A 19,359-nucleotide genomic window follows, 5' to 3' on the forward strand; every position below is an offset into this window, starting at 1 on the left:
GGTGTGTATGGAAAAGAAACAGCAAATTATTTGATTTTCTCCTAATAAACTGCCAGCTGGCAACCAGGAAAACTGTACAAACAATGGCTTATTTTGGCTGCAGCTCCCCAAGGTAGAAGAACACTCCTGAAAACCAAACAGCAATGACACATTTAATCACACACCTCGATGGGGTCCTGCAGACGTCGAAGGTCTGATGCTACTGTGGGTCAAGGAGCATCAGGATGAGCCAGCACAATCCCCAGGACACCTTCCCCAGAGCCGTGGGCTCGCAAGGGGAATAAACACCTCACTCACAAAGGCACCATGAATAAAAGGGATTCCAAAGTGATGGACAGACCATAAACCTCGCCAACAGTGGCTCTGGCCACTCTGTCATGTTTAAAGCACATGTGATAAAATGGTAACAAAAAGGTGCTCTTGGCTTCCAAATGAATAAACTGCATTATGCAAACCACAGGGGGAAGAAGCAACCCTGAGATGTCGCACTCCTTCTTCCCACCAGGCACCCAAATTCTCATTAACATCTAATTGCTGAGAAAATAAGGAATTTTTTTGAAGAAAACTAAAAGTCACTCCGAATCTCATCTGAAAAACAGCTGCTTTCCAGCTAACAAAAACTTTATAGAAGTGCAAGCCTGAGCGGAGCTGCCAACCCAGCTCCAGAGGGGCTGCACAAGCATCCTCCCTTCACTGCTCCTCACCAACTCCACCCCAGCCTTTGTGCACAGTGTCACATACCTGACAGTTACTCCAGGTTTACTGCTAGAAGGGATTAGCACAATGGCATGAACCCTTTTGTGCACAGTCTCACTTGGAAGAAAAGAGTAGATTTACAATACACAGAATTAAAGTTATTTAACTGAGCCAGAAAGGTTATGCTGGCTTTTAATGTGTTTTAGATAATCTACTTTAAATTCACTTTTTTATTTCATCCAGATCTGCCTTCCTGAGCATCCCTGTGCAGACAAACCTCAACTGATCTCATTCCTCCCACAGAAGATAACTACAAGCACCGAGCCCAATCTTTGCTCCCCTTCGGACCCCAGGGTCTGGGAGATAAGTGCTGTACCTGGACAGGGAAAGCTGAGGCCGCTCATCCTGGCACCTCCAACCATTAAACCATGACACTGAGCTCCTGGCTGGCACCCCAGCTCTGCCAGTGTGCTGTGGGATCTGGGTGGCATTCAGCTCATCTGCCTCAGGCAGATAATTTGAGGCTAAATATTGTCCCTGTGTTTCATAGAATCACAGAAGCATGGAATGTTTTGGGTTGGAAAGGAACTTTAATATCATTCAGTTCCAACCCCTGCCATGGGCAGGGACACCTTCCACTAGAGCAGGTTGCTCCAAGCCTCATCCAGCCTGGCCTTGAACACTGCCAGCGATGGGGCAGCCACTGCTTCTCTGGGCATTTCAAGTGCTCCAAGATGCTCAGATGGAGAAGAGAGCAGCAAAGCACAGCAGCAGCTCAAGCTGAGCTTGAAGAGATCTGCTCCCTCCCAGTGAACTCCCTGCCAGCTCCACACCCTCATCGCTGTCTCCTGATTTTTCTGGGAGGTATTTTGGCAAATGAAAGGTATTAAAAATTCACATCTGGTCGTGCATTTCCTATTCAATTTACAGCCATCATTTCCAAGTGAAGAAAAAAATAACATCATGCCCTCACTAAAAGCCCCTGGAAGTTACAAAGACACAAGTAGTGACCCGCCAACACCACGCTTGGCTTCAGGCTGCTTAATAACCACTTGCAAGGCTCAGAGGCATTTTGAGACCCTGGGCTAAAGGGCACTAAATCTGATGGCTCTTTCCTGCATCTCAGTGGACAGAGCCCTCAGATTAAGTGCCCTTTAGCCTCCAGTCTCAAAACATCTCCAAGAGAGGACAAGAGAGGGGGCAAGGCAGGGAGTTAAAGTGAACCAAGCAATGTAATTGCTGGGGAAGGCTACCCGAAGCAGTGTTCATCCTCTAAGACAGGAGATGCACCACGGTTCCTACCATATTGACAGTGAGAAACTCATCCCCCAAAAATAGCCTGATGTGAGAAGGACAGATGGGAGGAGATGAAAAAAGAAAGCAAAGAGGGGGAGAGAAGGAACGAGCAAGAGGAAGGGGAAAGGGAGACGAAGATGCACGCGTCCTGCTCGCAAACACGAGGCTGCCCACCTCCCTGCATGTGGTACGGAGCAGGGATGACCCAGGGGTGTGACTCCAGCTGGGAGCACCCCCAGTGTGGAGGAAGCCCAGCGAGCTGTGCTGATGAGTACCCATAAAAGCCACTGACTGCTCCAGGCACACACTGAAGCTGAAGAAGTGCCACACGAACAAACCCTCCTGCCACCGGCACCGGCAATGCCGTGCAGGCAGGCAGCACACCGGCAGCATGAGCGCCGCTGCCTTCTTCCCATCCAGCAGCACATCAAGGTGCTGCTTTAATCACAGAGGCGGTTTTCCTTGGCATTCCTCTGCAAAATCTACATCACAACTGAAATAAAGTTTAGAAACAAACAAGGCACGGTGCCAAGCCCCAGCACTTCCCGCTGCAGCAGACGCGCTGTTCCCAGCCCAATGCCCGGCAGCTCCCGGCGCTGCCTGCAATTACCTTCCAGCAAGTTTTGGCTCTCCCACAGGGGCAGGCACTGCCAAGGCTGGGCACAGGGCTCCTGGGCAGAAAGGCCCTGCAGATGCTGAGGCTGCTCTAAGGCACATCTCCCTGCCTTTCCTAATGAGATAAATGAGTCCCCGCTGTCCTGAGACTTGCAGAGGAAGCATGAGCTTGGAGATAGGGCTGCAAGACCCCCCTGTGCCACAGTCCCACATCACCCCGATGGCTGGTGGCAGCATCCTGCTTTTACCACAACAGGAAAGCCTCCACCAGAGGAGGAGAAGGAAGCGGCTAATCCCCATGCCCTGATGAGACCTGATGGAAATGAGGGACCTAAAATAGAGCAAAAGCCCAAATGCGTGTTTTGAGTGCAGGAATCCTTAGCTTAGGTGCCTCGTCTGCATATGAGCACCTATATAGGGCACTGAGATTTTCAGCGGTGCTGGCATCTCACCAGCAGCTGTGGGAGGAGTGTTCAGCACTTCCAAAACTCAGCCTGTTCCCCTCAGGAGGCTGCTACGGTGCTGCCAGCTTGGGGGTGCAAACACGTTTTGCCAGAGGGTGCCTGGGGACAGGGATTTGAGGGATGGGGACCACACATACAGGACCAGCCACTGAAACACATCCAAAACCTGCAGCAGAGAACTCAGAGCTGAGCCCTGGGTAGGACACGGTGATGTGGGTCTTGTCTCTGTGCAGAGGAGTGGGTACAAAACGGGGAGGATGAGCAGAGCTCAGGGGTCATTCCAGCACAGATCCAGGACAAGCACAAGAGACAGCCGGGCTCAAGCCCCCCCGTGCTGCAGCCGGGATGGAATCGTTGGCTGTGTTTATGAAGGGCTCTGTTTAGTGCAAAGGACTCCTGCTGTCAGCTTGCTGTGCTGGCAGCCGGCATCTGGGATCATTTCCTGTTCATCAGGATCAAGCAGGGCACTTACATATTGCCCTTATAATAGATGCAGCAGTTGAGCACCCTGCCTGGTTTCTGCAGTGGTCCTACACTGGAAACAGTGCCCACTGCTACTTGGGAAAGAAATACCCATGTTAAAAGGTGCGTGAGCAGTGATACTCCAATCCCATAGAGCTGTACGACAGTGCCTGGAAAACAACCCAAGGAAACTACACCCAAGGCTGAGAAAAGAGGTGATGTTCAGCAAGCACCTTCCCAGGGGGACCCTGGGCATGGACCTGCAGTAGGCTGGGTGGCCAGATCCCAGCTGCAAGAGCATCCCATGGTTCAGTTACTGCTGGTGGAAGGCTCAGAGATGCCATGCTCCAGCCTGGGCAACCACCACAGAGCATCAACACCCTGTCAGCAAACAGCCGCATGGCACAGTGAACCCTGATGTGGATTCAGTGCTCTCCATACAGAGATTCACACCACTAGAAATACATCCCCATGAGGGGCTGCCGAGTCCAGGCTGAGGGAAAGTGAATCAAAGCCAAAGCACTTTGTAAGTGAAACCCTCCGGACACCCTGGGCTCTCTTTCAGATCTTCTCCATCAAGGCTTAGGCAAGGACCCTGCCTACGGTGATACCAGTTCCTGCTTGCCCCAGGGACACACGGCAAAGCTGCCTTCACATCGTGACACAGATGGTCCCAGCCCAGAGAAGTGCAGGAGCGAGGTCTGGCACAGAGAGAGATCTTCCCATAACCAAACCAATACCCCCAGTGTCAGCACCTCTGCTATAAACCCTCAGCATGCAGCCAAGAGCAGCAGCAGAAGAATCGAGGCTGGACTGTGTGCCTAGGGCAGGCACAAGGGAAGTCCCTGCCACAGCATTTCTCCTGCACAGAAGCACCTCACCGAAAGCTGAAGTGGCAAAGCAGCAGGTGCTATTCATTGAAGGCAGAGACATCTCCAAAAGCTCTTTGTTGGAAAAAGCTTCTGTTAAAGAAATGCTAAAAAGAAAAAATAAATTAACTGCTGGCTTATTGTCCCCCCTGGGTGAGGATTCAGCAGCACGCACAGCTTGGCAATGGTTCGACAGCAGGGAGAATTGCACCCAAGCACTTGCTGCTGCAACCAACTATGAAGACTATCGCTGGGAAACCCGGCTGCGAGGCCAGACTGGTTATAATGGTTTCAATGGCCAGACTGGACCTTTCCACTGATTGTGTGTGGGTGTCGGGTGATGAAAGCACATTTGGCAAGACCTGGCTGCCTTTTGGGAGAACAAATATCACCAGAAACTGGATTTTCAGATACATTTGGGTGAATTCCTCACTCCCCCAAGTGTTATACTTCCAAGAAACATTGCATTAAACTCGCCCCAGCAGAGTGCTGCTAGTTGTCACTGAGAGGCTCCAGGCACCTTGTTGGCTGTAACATGGCTGAAGCAAAGTCCCATTTATTTCTGCCAAAAATATCTCAACCCAAGAGATGAGGCAAGGCTGCAGGAGGTGGGAATGTGCAGCCTGAAAGAGAGAAATGGAGGGAAGGGTTTAATTGCTGCCCTCGGCTACCTGACAGGTGAGGTGTAGTCAGCCTCCTCTCAGATGCACGCAGGAAAAGGACAAGAGGGAACAGTAAAAGGAAAACAGGTACAAGATGAAGGGAAAAATCACTCATCCTGAGAGTGATCAAGCCCTAAACCAGGCACCCAGAGAAGCTGAGACATCTCCAGCCTGGGAGATGCTCAAACCTCAGCAGGGCTGGTCCTGAGCCAGCTGAGCCAACTTTAAAGTTTGTCTAGCTTTGAGCAGGGGTTGGATCAGAGCCCTCCCGAGGTCCTCTCCAACCTCAGCTCTTCTGCAACGCTAATTTCCTTCCCCAAACCTCCCAGTTCAGGTTTCAGCCATCGGCAGCTCAGCAAATGCGGCTCAAAGAGACAAGGATGAAACATGGGGTAGAGAGGGGTCTAGGGCATTGCTTCAAAACCAAGCACCTTCAGGGTATGTTTGCAATCCCTTAAGGGTATGTTTGCAATCCCTTAAGAGTATCAGTGTGCCCAGGACAGGCGGTGGACGCAGTTTCCTCTACTTCCAGCAGAGCTGCATAAACAGGACATTATTATCTTGTAAAAAAGTTTGTTTGTGTTTTTAAACCCACATCTCCCGCATTACAGAGAGATCACCAGCCCATGAAACATATTTACATGTCCTCATGCCTGCCAACAGCTTCCTTCCAAACACAGAGCCACTTGATGGAGAGCACAGCGCAGCACTTGGCTTTTCTGTGAGTCTGTTCTCTATCACACCTTTCTCTTTCAAATCCCCCCCCCAACACAAGCCCTACGGGACCAACCTGCTTCAGGAAGAGCCCAGCTCACAGGAGAAAGACTCAACTTTTCACAGCTGGCTCCAGCCACATGATTGCTGGGTGCCAGGAGAGCCAGCCCTCCCCGGGGTGACCAGGATGCTGCTGTGGTTGCATCCCTTTCTCAGAGCAGCCCCTGATGTACAGAAGTAGCTCCAAGCATCTTCAGTAGGAGCTAATTCTACATGAGCAGCCAGGGCTGGTCCCACCCTGCCCACACCTCTCTACCCACAGGAAAATGTCCCTATCCTGGATGCCCAGGGCCAGCCCTGAACTCCCCTTTTTTGCCTCCAAAAGTGGAATAACACATGGCTGTGAAATGGTTTCTCTTCAGAGAATTCAAATCCTTTCACTCTGTTTTGACTGAGAACCCCTAAAAACTTTGAGATGCTGCAATGACTAAGAGGCAGAGCAGGGAGATAAATAAAGTAAGTGAGAATAAACTTCACTGGCTTCAGTCATCTAGAGAATTCATTTGCATCACTGAGAACATCCTGTATCACAGCATCTTCTTCCACTGTCACCTGGCAATTTCACTCCCAACTCCCAGTGACAATTGTTGCTGCTAACTTGATAACGTCACTTCTGTCTGGCTTTGGAGAAGACGAAGCATCTCAAGCACTATTCATCATTTCCTAAGCAATCTTCCTGCCTTTGTTGCTCGTATATGCAGTGAAAGAGAAGTGCACAAATCTTAATCTTAATTGCCAAGTCAATTGTTGGGAAGCGGCGCACAGAGCAGAAGGAAAGCCTGGCAGTCAGGAATTCAGACACTGCATGCTGCCAGAGCAGTGTAAAAGTGTTTCCATCAACTTCTCTACCTCTCAGACTGCAGCAAAACACTTGAGATTCCAGTGAAACCCAGGGAATTGGGTTATTTTATAAAGCCCTGAGGCATCCTGGTGTGCTCTGCACACTTGGCATGCTGACAAGAGTCCACTAAAACACTGCAGCTATGTGATTCTTGGAATCGCTGTCCCCTGCCCTCCCCAATCCAATGATGCCTTGCAGCATCCTTCACTTGTGCCATGGTCCCCACCAAGAGATAAGGAGGGTCAGCCCTGGGATGAATGTTTGGCTCCCTGGGCAGGAACCCACCCAGCCCCTCTTGCATGTTTAATCCAGATTAGTGGTGGTTGGGATGAGTTTGTAAGAGTCCCCCAGCTGCAAGTATGAGTCTCTTTCTAGCCCCAGTGCATCTGTACTTGAATTTTGGCACTGTTATGAGGGGTACATCAACAGTACCTGAAAGGGCACAGAGAGGAAGCAAGCTCACTTCAAAGGCTTTGCCAACAGTGGTGTTCAGGACATGCCTTCAGAGATAGAGGTACCCCCAGAACAAGTCCATCTTTGATGTCTTTTTGAAGCAATGAAAGCAAGACACAAAACCAGCGCACAACCAGTCTGATCAACACTGGGAGAAGATTCAGGTTCCTTGCCAAAACGTGCTAAGACTGCACAAGCTTCAGGGATTTAGTCCCAATGCACCCACACAATGCCCATTTGCAGCTTTGCACACGTGTAAGCCCTTGCCTCACGAAGTCAGAAGACAGTGACACACAAGATCCAAGTGTCTGCTCACCAGAGAGCTGGCATCAGTGCCATCTGGAGAGCTGACACCCTGCACATTAAACCAACACATGCACTCTCAGTTCCGCAAGTACACCAGGATTCTGCCTCCCAGACCTGGAGACTAAAGCATGTGCCCGGCACGGAGGGAATGACCACACCGATGCTCCTGCCATGCTCCTGCAATACACAGCTCCCTTCTTAGCTTCCCCCGTGGGGACCACACCACTAATCCTGGCTTGTTGCCATGGAAGTCCCCCATCCCACCAGTGAGATTACACCAAGATAGTGAAGCTGAGGCGTTAATTCCTTCCAATCTAAAGCCAAATGAGTGAAATTCACCATGAGCAGAAGCTTTCCTACAGTGCTCATTTGCACTGGAAGCCAGAGCTAGAAACAGCTCCAAATTACATCCTAGAAGATATACAGTACACAATCACAGGGGAGGCAATTTTTGCCAAGAAGGAAGACAGCACAGAAGGGTGGAAAGGCGGAATAAGATGGGGGTAAAAAAGAAAACAGAAAATGGAATGAACAGAACAAGAACTGAATTAATGACATATACATCCTCATCATAACTAGGGGACTCGTCTTCTTCTGAAACACTGCAATTCAACTGCAATGTAAAGCATTTTTATCCTCCTGAAAAACAGCTCATTTCTTTCTGTACACATCAGCTGTGTGCTTGCAGGAAGAGGCTGCAGCATTCTGTGTGGCAGCTTCTATTTTTTTCACAGTTACAAATAAATTATTCCTCAGATAGGGGACCAGGCATCTCTTCTTCCATGCAAACATGGTGCTTATGTACAGTGCATGCTGTGGCATCAGCAGTGTAAATAAGCTTCAGTCTTATACTGCACAGAGAAGGTGCAATGCAAGTTAACAGTGTGGTGTGGCAGCCCCACAGTCCCAGGGCTGCCATTCAGACATGCTTTGGGCATATAAGAAAACCAAGAAGCACTTATAAAAAATTCAAAGGAACTGGCTTTCTTCTGCTCCAGCTACCTATTTCATAATACAACTTTGGAGCTGGTGTGGCTCTTTAACATAGCTACCAGGAGGATCTGATCCACCACCCCTCCAGCCCATGGTGGCACTAATCCTTTCCCTCTCATTTAAAAGATAAAAGGTGCTGCCTCCCCCACCCACAAAGCCCCACGCACCACTGCAGTCCTGCAATACCTTTGTCCGACATCACTCCCCATGGATCCCATCCTTCGAGCCGGTAACAAGGGGCTCACCCCATGGACATCTTCTGTCGTCGCTGGTGGGACAGTTTTTACATGGGAATTGCTCTCAGAGGGGGAATTCTTCAGCTTGGCTCTTGCCATCCTGCGATCTTTGGCTGCCTCTGTGACTTCCTCCTCTTTCCCCCCTGAACTCTCTCATACATAGCAATCCTCACCGCAATCAGTTTAGAGCTGTCGGCACGTACCATCTCCTTCCTTCTTCTCTCTCCCCAGTCACGGCTGCTCAGTGGAACAATCCTGCCCTGTGCATTTATTTTGGTAGTGAGGGGAGTCAAGGCAAACTATCTGGCCTTGCTGCTGCAACGGATTTGGTGCAAAAAGACTGAGAGAACATCCACAATGCAGAAATCTCTGAAATGGCTGTTTACTAAATAACGTAATTGCCTTGGCTGCCTCCTTTAAAAAAAGGATTGCATTGCTCTTATCACCACAAGCAGGGCAGGGGCTGAGGGATTATTTTTTCCCCATCCCTGGTTTTAAGTAGCAACGTGAGGGGGAGGAAGCTATTTTATGTTATTCCTCTGTGTAAAGCGCGGTGCGTGGACCGCATGCCAGGGAATAGACTCAGCGTGCTTGGCTCGCAGACACAAAGCAGCAGAACAAGGTCCCCTCCTAAACGCACCCACTGTGAACTGAGCAAAGAACAACTTGCTGCTGCTTCCCTCTGAGAGGCCACAGGGGCTCAATCACTGCTCCCCTGGCCAGGCTAAACAGTGCCTGGAGAGGTGCACACACCATGTCCCAGAACAACCTGGTGTTCCCTTTTCAGGTGAGAACAAAACCTGCTGATCCTTGAGCATGCTTGGCATCAATTTCTTAAGATGTCCGTCATAGAAAGGGAATTCACAATGGCCAGGGGAGTCCTGCACAGGAGATAGGCCTGTGAGGCCCCCAGTGCACAGGTGGGACTGCAAAGGGATGGTTGTGTATCCCGCCCTCTTTTGGAGATGCCACCATGCCATAGCTGCTCTTGCTTGTGCCTGATAGCAGCCTTCAACAAACAGCATCTTCAAGGGGATCGTAAAGGTGCTTCAGTGTGCACGGCACCCCATGACATGCCAACACCACCCTATGATATGCCAATACCACCCCATGACATGCCAACGCTGTTCTTTCTCCTAAGATCAATACCTAACCATGACTTGCCCCTTGGCACAAAGGCAATCAGTCACTGGCTGCTCTGGGAAGAGAAACCAACTCCCTGTTTCCTGTTAACAAAATCCTTGTTTCCCTACTCAGAGCATTATTTCTTAATGGGATTTCACTGTAAGACATACTTTATTTCAGCATTTTGAAATGTAAAATGGTTAAAAACCCACAGTCCATTTACTAATGTGCCAGCTTTCAGCATACATTTAATTTCTCCTTTTGCCTCAAAATGATTCATTAGCTCAATGCATTCATTTACTAAGAGAGTCATTCCTTTCTGCTTCATGGTTTGCTTCAGCTTCATCTTCAACTTACTGCTCTATATCTGCTCACTTCAGGGTATTGTTCTTAAGCCCCAAATATAATTACTGCTGTTATTAGCCCTCTGGATTGGACTGTGCCCAGCTCAGGGTCTGACAAATCCTCGTGCAAAACAGGAGCCACTGGGACTGGGGCAATCAGGTATCTCTTTTTGGGATCTATATGCAAATTCTACATTGTATTGTACTCCTCATTCCAGGAGAATATTAATTTCAGGATTGACACTGGATAGTAAAAGTGGCTTATGCTTAAATTATACTCTCAGCACTAAGGCCATCAAGCAGCAGCACTTTTAGGGAAATACCTGGGGAATTTTAACAGAAACTTAATACTCTTCTGCCACACTTTACCTGTATAGAAGGTGACAAACACCATATCAAAGAACCCCTTGAGAAACACAGTTCCCACCTGCAGGAACCTCTACATGAAGACACCTTTTCTGTTAAGCACTTAAACACAAAGACAGGAAAACCCGGAGAGGGGAGTGATCTGATGCAGGGTCACCTAAAGACCTACAGCCCTAGCAGAATCTCTCCCCCCAGGCCTCCTCCCAGGCAGTTACCAAGCGCTGCTGTGCCACAAAGAGCAGTTGAAGGAGCAGTAAAGCAGGAACTTGAAGCAAAGGAAACCTGGAGCTGCCTGGGTCACTGAGCCATCAGCAACACTGGAGAAGCTCCCTGGTCCTCTCGGCTGGGAGATGGAAAGCCAGGGCACTGATGTCAAAGGGTAAACATCACTGAACAGACAAAGCTGCTTTCCTGTAACTCAGAAAGTGTAGAGTTTTTCCATAGGAAAAGACATCTATGGCTAATCGCAGGTCCCCTATGCTGGTGATGCGCATTCATGGCTGCTATATGCTTACCCTAGATTCAAATAACACACCAGGCAAAATGCATCACTCAGTACATCCAGCATGTTCATTGCTGAGAAACAGAGTGTTCCTAGAAAGAGCTGTGGCTGTAAACACAACCTGAAGCACAGCTCAGTGAGTCTGCTCTGCAGGGACACACTTCATGTGTTACCTCAATGGTACACTAGGGTCAGCTACACATCAAACACCTTGTTCGTACGGCATGTTCTCCAAGGGAATCCAGGAGTGCAAATTAACAGAACACAATCAATGTAACATCAAAGACCAAATAAGAACTTATCTGGTCCAGAAGCATTTGCCCAGCTAACTGAATGCCAACCACCCGACTGTAAGCCAGGAAAACACTGTTTAATTTCAGTTGGAGAGCCCATTACAAAGTGCTGATTTCTCATTTCAGCGTCTGCATTATGCGGAGACCACTGCTGTGCCGGGGGCTGGAGGTGGCTGGGAATTGCTGAGCAGCAATTGCAGTGGTAATCATTTTCCGGAAAATAGGAGTTAGAAACAAGCAGATTTTTCATTAGACTTAATAGAATCCACTGCAACTGCATTGTTAAATATTCTGCTTTTATCCAGGTACCTTTCAGACCCAACTGCCAACACTCCTTTTAATCACCTATTCAACTTAGTATTAATAAAGCACTACCTAGTCCAGTATAACTAGTTGATGAAACAGGAAGGAGTTGGGGTTTTCCATGTTCTTCTGGAAAATCAACCTGTTATGCTGAGATACAACCCGAAAGCATTAGTGTGCAGAGCCTTCTGTAAGAACAGCCAGTTTAATATATTTTAAAATCTTGAAAAGTCACCCTGAAAGGTATCAACTACATAAAGATACTTCCAAAACCACAAAAGGTAACTCAAGTAGGAGATCCCATTTTGCTAGAAAACATCTGCACTCAGCCATGTCAGCATCTCACAAGACAATTCACCAGCCAGGGCAGAGCTGCTGTTCTACAGGAGGGGCTACAGTCATACAAATAGAGCAATAATTTAAGGGACCCTGAGCTGAAAAGTCATTAAGGCTCATTATTCCCCCTCTAGAGAACCGCCTGGTTCTATGGACCCATTAAGCAGCTCTAGGACCTTTCCATCCAGACTGCCACCCGGCTCCAAGGATCAGTGCCCTCCACTGCTCCTCATCAGGCTGGTTTGTGTTTGCGCTGCCTTTGCAGAGCAGTCCTGACCTCCCTTTAATAACTCCAAGGAGGAGTGAGGTCCCACGCAATTTTATTACCACCACAGTCACTTCTTATATTTCAAGACCCCAACAACTGTAATAGCACGACATTAATGGCTTAATGAACTCTAGAGCACTACTAATACCTTGACAAATGCTACAAACCTCTTTGGCCCAGCCATTTGCTGAAGTGTTTTTCAAGAAGTTTGCCCTTTGCTGGCTGGGGAATGCCCTACATTGTCACCATGCATTTTGCTAAATAGCTTTTCAGAAGCTGCCAATGCTTTTGAGGTTGCCAAGGCTCACGCACAGCCCTGCAAAAACAACTCCACGCCCCTCCACGAGGCTTCTGCAACCAGGCTAGCACAGAGCTGCATCAAGTAGCGCTGTTTAAGCACCATTAGAAGCACCCTCTTGATCAGAGCTGGCTGGAGACATCGGTGTTTTTGAGGAAATGTAAAGATTTCATTCTATTTCTGTTTACTAATGGTTCTCTTTTCCAATGTGAAGTTAAAATTGCAGAAGGCAGAGCTCCTGCTTCCTCACTAGAATATTTTTTTTCTCTGACATTTGTTTCAGTTAAAATAACAAATTTGCCAAGAAGAAAAAAAAAAGGCAAAAAGAAAATACTGTTGATGATCCACCCTCCATTTTTGTGTAGGACGTCGCCCTTCCATCCCTGTGCTGCTCCTCCACATAGGGATGTGGTGGAAGCACAGACCCACTGCCTGCTCCCTGTGAACAAGATCAGCCCAAGTTATTCTTCTCCTAACAAGACAGGTCCTTCTGCCCATATTTTTGACTACTGATCGGCAGGTGGAGTTGCAGTTAATGAGAGGGTTGGCTCTAAAGAGGTTCAGTTCCTTTTACAGTCAAAAATACAATACCAATACATTGATTACTTCAGATTGCAGAGGTTATTAGAATATACAGGAGATGCCTGGGAATCCTCTCTGGACAGAAAGGATGTGTGTACTTATTAATAAAAGTGCTTAGAAAATACTGTTTGTATTGATCCAGAATCAATTTAAAAAACGTATCTCCATTTTCCTTCCATTAGCCTGGAGGGGAAGGTCTTCTCTGGCCCACGGCCACTGGCATGGCAGCAGGACCTCAGCACTCAGCTGCTGCAGAGAGCCAACAGATCTTTCTCAGAGATGAGTTGTGCCATGAAAATCAGGGTTTAAAAGACACAGATGATCAAACCCTTCCTGAAGAGGCTGGGGGAAAACTAGGGATGGATGGTGACTCCTACCTGCTGTCCACAGAGACGGGCATCCAGGTGACCGGGGGCTTCCCAGAGGCTGCTCCCCATAAGAGAGACGTGGATCCCTCCGAGCAGCCAGCCCGGTGCTGCCTGCACGCTGCTCCACACCACATTAGGGCCAGGCAAGTCCACAGCAGCAATTTGCAATTCGAAGTACTGGCATTTAAGTTCCTGTAGTGCTCTGTATCTGACGGATCGTGGCTCCTGCCTTCCCCTCCCCTGCAGTGCTTGCAAGCAGGGGCCTCGGCAACAATTGCCAAAGATAATGGGAGGATTTCCCAGGACTTCAGTTTTCTTCCAGGTGAAACCATGTCTTGGCATCTCCACAAACAGAACCCATAAGGGGCTGTAAGCAGCAGGGCAGCAACACAGGAAAGCATCTCAATGACTCTCCCACCCGCAGTCACAGTGCAGAGAGGCATTATTATTCACCATGTGCTGGGACCATCACACCAAGAGGTCCCAGCCAAAACAAGCCTCTGTTTCCCTGGCCTCAGCAGAAGAACACAGCCCTTTTCCCCTGCAAGCCTGCACTCTGAAGAGGGCCAAGACGCAACAGGGGTATGTAGAGCAGGACAGAGATAGAGGGGAAAAAAACCCAACCCACAGTGATTTTGCCGGAGCTCCTAAGAAGATACGGCCTCTTTTAGTCCTCCAGCTAAGAAACTATAATTATTTCAGTGGAATTTCTCCATGCACTACATGGAACACACCAAGACGCAGAGGACATTTAGGAGCAGGGATAATCTTCCTAAGCAATGGGGCTTTGAGCAGCTGGAGAGGCAAAGTGCGGAGGGAACAACACACATTGGGCTTTGGGAAAGAGCAGCTCCCTGCAGTGCCTGCTCACCACAATCTAGGGCACCAGTAAGTCAATACTGTGTTCCATCTTGCATTTACTTTCACTGCTTTCTCTTCCTTCTGCACGCTGCCTTGGCAGGGTTAATGCCTTTGCACCACAGGCACTGACGAGTTCCCTGAGAAGCCGTCAGATGGATCTACACCGCTGTGAGTACGCCTTTGTATCTAGGACTCATTCCTGACGTTTGTCTTTAAAAAGCAACACTATTCATATGAAAAGTTGATTAATTCCACTTGTTATAATTATTCTCACAAAAAAAATCCAGCTATCCCTCCCCCCCCACCAGTGAACATGGGGGATAATGGTCATTACCCTTTGCAGTAAAGCATTTCAGTTCCAGGAGTGAGAAGCTCTGTACCAAGCGCTAAGTGTTGTTATTAAACTGTCATTAAAAGCATTTCAGGCAAAGCTCACAAACTGCAGGGATTTCTGTCATCACAGCAGCTGGCTGCAATGGTAATTGGGCTCAGAGGTTACTGCCAAAACCCCAACCCTACCAAAGCCCTTGTCTCTATTTGGGAGCCTCTACTGGAGCACGCTTGCTGCAGGCAAATGCCCCCATTGCAGCCACATCCACCTTTATGGAGTCACCTCCAAGGACCTCCCTGCTGCATCTCCAACCAGGGTGTGCCTGGGGAGCTGCTCCAGCCCCACTGCACTTCTGGAGGGTGCTCAGCATCATGGCAAATGGAAGAAACCCACAGGAGAGAGCCCAGAGCAGGGGAACACCAATATTCCCTAACACCACCACACAGCCACCGATGCCGCAGCAGACACCAGGCACTCGAAGGCACTAAAAAGACTTGCATGACACAGGCAGAAATTAACTGGCTGCATTTTATTCCCTTGCTTCCCCTATTTACTCTTGGCACTGCCACTGAACAGCACCTGGCAGCAGCTCCCTGCCTCCTTGCCCAGCATCTCCTCAGCAGTTTGGGAGACTCCTCTAATAAACTGGACCACAGGCGCTTCAGGGAAGAGCAGCATTTTAGAAAGCAGAGAGGAGGGCATATTTAGCAGCAGCAAGAGAGCTGGAAACAGAAGGAAGCCTTTGAAGAGCTGGGCTGATGGAGAGAGATGGAAAAATTATGTAAAGTAAGAAAATACATACAGAGCTTGCAGGCAGGCTGCAAGCCCAGAGGGGAATGGTGTGTCTGATACTAGAAGAGCCTTTGATTTCTGCCTCTTCCCCGACTTCTCTGTATTAACATTTCAAATTGTAACAATTTCATAGCATTCAGAACAGAGGACTCAGGAATTCAGAAATCACCCAGCAATAGGCATCCATGCTCTGCAGCTTCCCTCCTGCCCGGTGCAATGAGCAGCACCCACACCAGCCCCAGCACCCACTGCTCCGACTGCCTGGGGCCCAGCCAGTCTCCCCATGGATATGCCCTGGATGGATGGAGGGGATTCACGGTCAATTCTCCTCTTGGCTAGCCCAGAGGAAGGACACCAGGTCCCCTTTGCCAAGGAACTCCCCAATTCCCTGGGGTGCTGGCGAGAGCCATTATATAAAGGCAATGCAAGAGCCTTGCACGCCAAATCCCAGAACTGTCATCGCAGCCTTTGCAAACCCATTTTTACCCCTCTAAGTGTGGCTCATCAGCGACGAACACGAAAGCTGCAAACCCAGTGTGTTAACTTGGGACTGCTTAGCGGGGAGAAGAAGAAGTAGAGCAGACCCAAGCAGATGCTGAACAGATATCCCTATGAAACCACGATACCTCTGACACGTTTCCTATTTCTGTGATGCATTTTACATGCTTACAAGCACAGCAATGAGCTCCTGAAGCTTTACAGCGACTTGTAATCTCTTCCCATATCTTAACAAAGCTGATGACAGGTTAAAATAGCTGGAGGAAAAAGGGAAGGTATCTGTATACCTGTCACGGCTGCTCAAGCCAGTGAGGAAATTAAAAGCCCTTGGGTAAAATCTAAATATATATCTGCAAGGGAAGCATGAAAAGTCTCCAGGCAGAGCACAGTTATCAGGCATGGCCGAGCCACTTTTCCAGGTGAGTGCATAATGGGGTCACTATCTGCTTCCCAAGATTTAATGAGAGCAGCGCCGGAGCCCTCACCCAGGCAGAGCTGGCAGCCGGTGACCGCAGGGACCGGCAGCGCTTTCCAGAGCATGAGTCAGCCTTGGCTTTGCACAGGGAGGAGAGCAATGCAGGGAGCAGGGAGGAAAGCAGCAGAGCCCAGAGAAGGTGCCAGGGCAGGACCCAAACCCAGCCAGGAGGAGCAGGGGGGGTCCTAGGTGACTGCCCTCCACTGCCAGCAGCAGCTATTTGTTGCCTCCCAGCTGCAATCATCTTTGCACTAAAAAATGTTTATTACTTTAAGCGCTTGTGCAGTATTTTTCCCACAGGAATCTGAAAACACCTTGTGAACATCCCTGGGTATGGTGAGCAATACCCACAGCAGCAGCAGGGCAGAAGCTATCCCCGCACTCAGGCTATTGGGCAGGAGGAGGCAGTAGTCCCGTATCGTGTGGTGCTATTACCGTGGCAGTTCTCTCCTTCCCTCCAGCCTTCCCAAGGGCCTGATCCCCACAGGTCCCCTTCGAGGCCAAGACCTTTCCCTTGCTGCCCTCCTTCTGCAGGTGGCTGAGCCAAGACCCAGAGAAAGGAGAGGGATGCTCTGAGCATCCTCACCCAGTGGCTGAGGGCAGGACAGACATCAGCAGCACGCTCACCCCCAACTCCTGTGGCACATCACCCACCAATGCTCTGCTTTGGGGAACACCCTGCTCCGCCGGGACTCGCCTCAGCTTTTCCCAAGGGATTTACAGGCAGCAAAAGCTGGAAAGATGCCTTGTGCCTCCCCACGCAGCCTCTCCTGAGCCCTTCCAGCACACGCTATTTCCAGCCCAGCAGCAAAGTGCTTTCAGGAGCCGGTGACAATCCGGATGGAGACACACTATGGTGTTTAATGAGCCGGGAGGTACAGGCAGCTCCCTCGCTGCTGCAAAACACCTCCCCGGGTTCCCTGGCAGAGCTTGCCAGGAAGCAGTTTCACAGAGACTTTCAAAATGCCAAAGTGATTCCTACTCTGCAGTTTTAAAGGACTCTGAGCCTTTTCTGTATGACATTTCCACAGCAACTTTGTCATTAAAGTATTAAAATTCTAATGAAATGATCAGTTACACTGCAAAGCAGTTTTTACTTATTAAACGGCTCTCAGTTTCTGCTTAAAATGTGGAGAATTTTAGCATTCAGCTGGGTTGGACAGGGCTTGGAGCAACCTGGTCTAGTGGAAGGTGTCCCTGCCCAGGGTTGGGACTAGATGATCTTTAAGGTTTCTTCCAACCCAAACTATTCTGTGATTCTATGGGCTAAAAACCATCTTAAAATTTTTTTATATATATATATTTCTTTTGATTGTTTTTAGAAATGATGGATCTTCAAACAATAAACTTGGGCTTTGGGGCTCTCCATCAGCTCTGCTGGTTATAGCTCATAGAAATAACATTTTCTTCCCTCTCCAGGGTCACTGGATCATGCAAGGTACCATTTGCCATATATTCCCCATTTCCATCTGTATTCATTTTGTAATACATTATGTAAGACAGAGAAAATGGCAAGTCCGTATAAAAGGAAATTCACAATGTGCTGCAGAAATCAAGCATGAACTCCATGGAGTCTATGACAGCCTCATCATGGTGTGTGGGAAGGACTAGAACAAGGGGTTGTACCAGACCATTGATCTTCAAGTACGTTTCTTATTTTAACTTCAATGAGAGAAATTTGCTTACCCATCAACAGTGCACTGTAGCTGAAAGTTCTGCCAGGAAATAGGAGTCCCTGGTGCCCAGGTGACGTGCAGTGCCCAAGTCAAGGCTCATGCTGTGCCCAGATGCTGTCATGGACGTGACAAACAGGGTCTCCCTGTTTACACATTCAGCCAAAAGCAGGGCTCAGCACCAAGACATTAAAAGGAACAGGAAGGTGTAATGCTTGGGCCATCCAAAGCACCACCATGAACAGGCACAACGTTCCTAAGAGCCTTAAACTCAGCAGTTATGCAATGGCAAAGGTCTTTTACGATGTCAGGTATCTACCCACTTTGTGTACTCTGAAATGTATGAGTAAGGTGTGCAGATGACTGCATCAAACACTGTGTCCCTGATGAAAGAGGCTGCAGGGGCCTCTTCTGCACAAATATCCCTAGCACAAGCACTGCCATACACATGAAAGTGCACACCCGGTCAGGAGCAGAAGTTGAGCTAAAGCCACAGAAAAGCATTTTAAGTCAGGTTATTACACACCGTTGGTCTTATCTGCTCATCAGCTTCTGGTTCAGCTCCCATGACCGAATCATCTGTTGGGAAGGAAATAGCCGCTCCAGGAGCCAGTATGACAGCAGATGCTATTTCATGGACATCGGGGCTCGACTCCCTCATACATCCACAGTAAAAAGTACACCTTAAAACACCTGTCTTGGCTTGTTCTCATCTCTTGTATGAAGACACGCAAAAATAAAAAGGAATAGGCTCCAATGTTTTACTCCTTAAAGACCGAGCTGCAAACACCATCCTCTCCATTCATATTCATTCTGGCTGGGTAGAAGCTTTTAGGAAGAAAGACTGTTTAATAAACAGACATTTATAACAAGTGTCTGATCTTGCAGCCTCATCATCTGGAAAAGTGTCCATTAAACTAAGTGAGGAACACTCTGATCATTAAATGTGTTTAATGGGATCAAGATTAAATTATATCATAACTGTATTAATATCTGCCCTAGCAGGTTCGGCTGTGCTCTTTCTCTCCCTAAGATCTGGTATTGGGAAACAGGGCAGCTTAGAGGAGAAAAAGGGCCTTAAAAGGTGGGATAATTGTTCCAGCTTTTAGAAGTTGCTCAAGAAAAGCAGCCACCAGGCCCCAAAGCAAATCTCGGTGCCCTTCTGCACTCACCAGTATACACCGGATCAGCAGCACCCACTGTGCCTGTTGAAATCACCCCTTCAAAAGGAAACAGGGGATCACATCAGCACACGAAAAGGCACCTGCAGTGCTGGC

General features: G+C 48.7%; 1 protein-coding gene across 10 annotated transcripts in view; it reads right to left on the reverse strand.

Moving 5' to 3' along the window:
- Window positions 1–19,359, reverse strand: part of KCNT1 (potassium sodium-activated channel subfamily T member 1) — an 80,268-nt gene that overhangs the window by 35,246 nt on the left and 25,663 nt on the right. For 3 of the 10 annotated variants that reach the window (XR_003994481.1, XR_003994480.1, XM_030507053.1), the window contains exon 1: window positions 8,618–8,902. The exons of 6 other annotated variants lie outside the window; for them this stretch is intronic. Coding sequence is in view for 2 of the 4 variants with exons in the window: in XM_030507053.1 (XP_030362913.1) it covers window positions 8,618–8,766 (149 nt within the window). In the remaining 2 variants the exon portion in view is untranslated. Of the gene's footprint in view, window positions 1–8,617; window positions 8,903–19,359 lie in introns of those variants that run through there. One more of the 10 variants, XM_030507052.1, reaches the window with a different exon arrangement.

Source organism: Strigops habroptila, chromosome 15 (genome assembly GCF_004027225.2).
Source record: "Strigops habroptila isolate Jane chromosome 15, bStrHab1.2.pri, whole genome shotgun sequence".
Taxonomy (NCBI): domain Eukaryota; kingdom Metazoa; phylum Chordata; class Aves; order Psittaciformes; family Psittacidae; genus Strigops; species Strigops habroptila.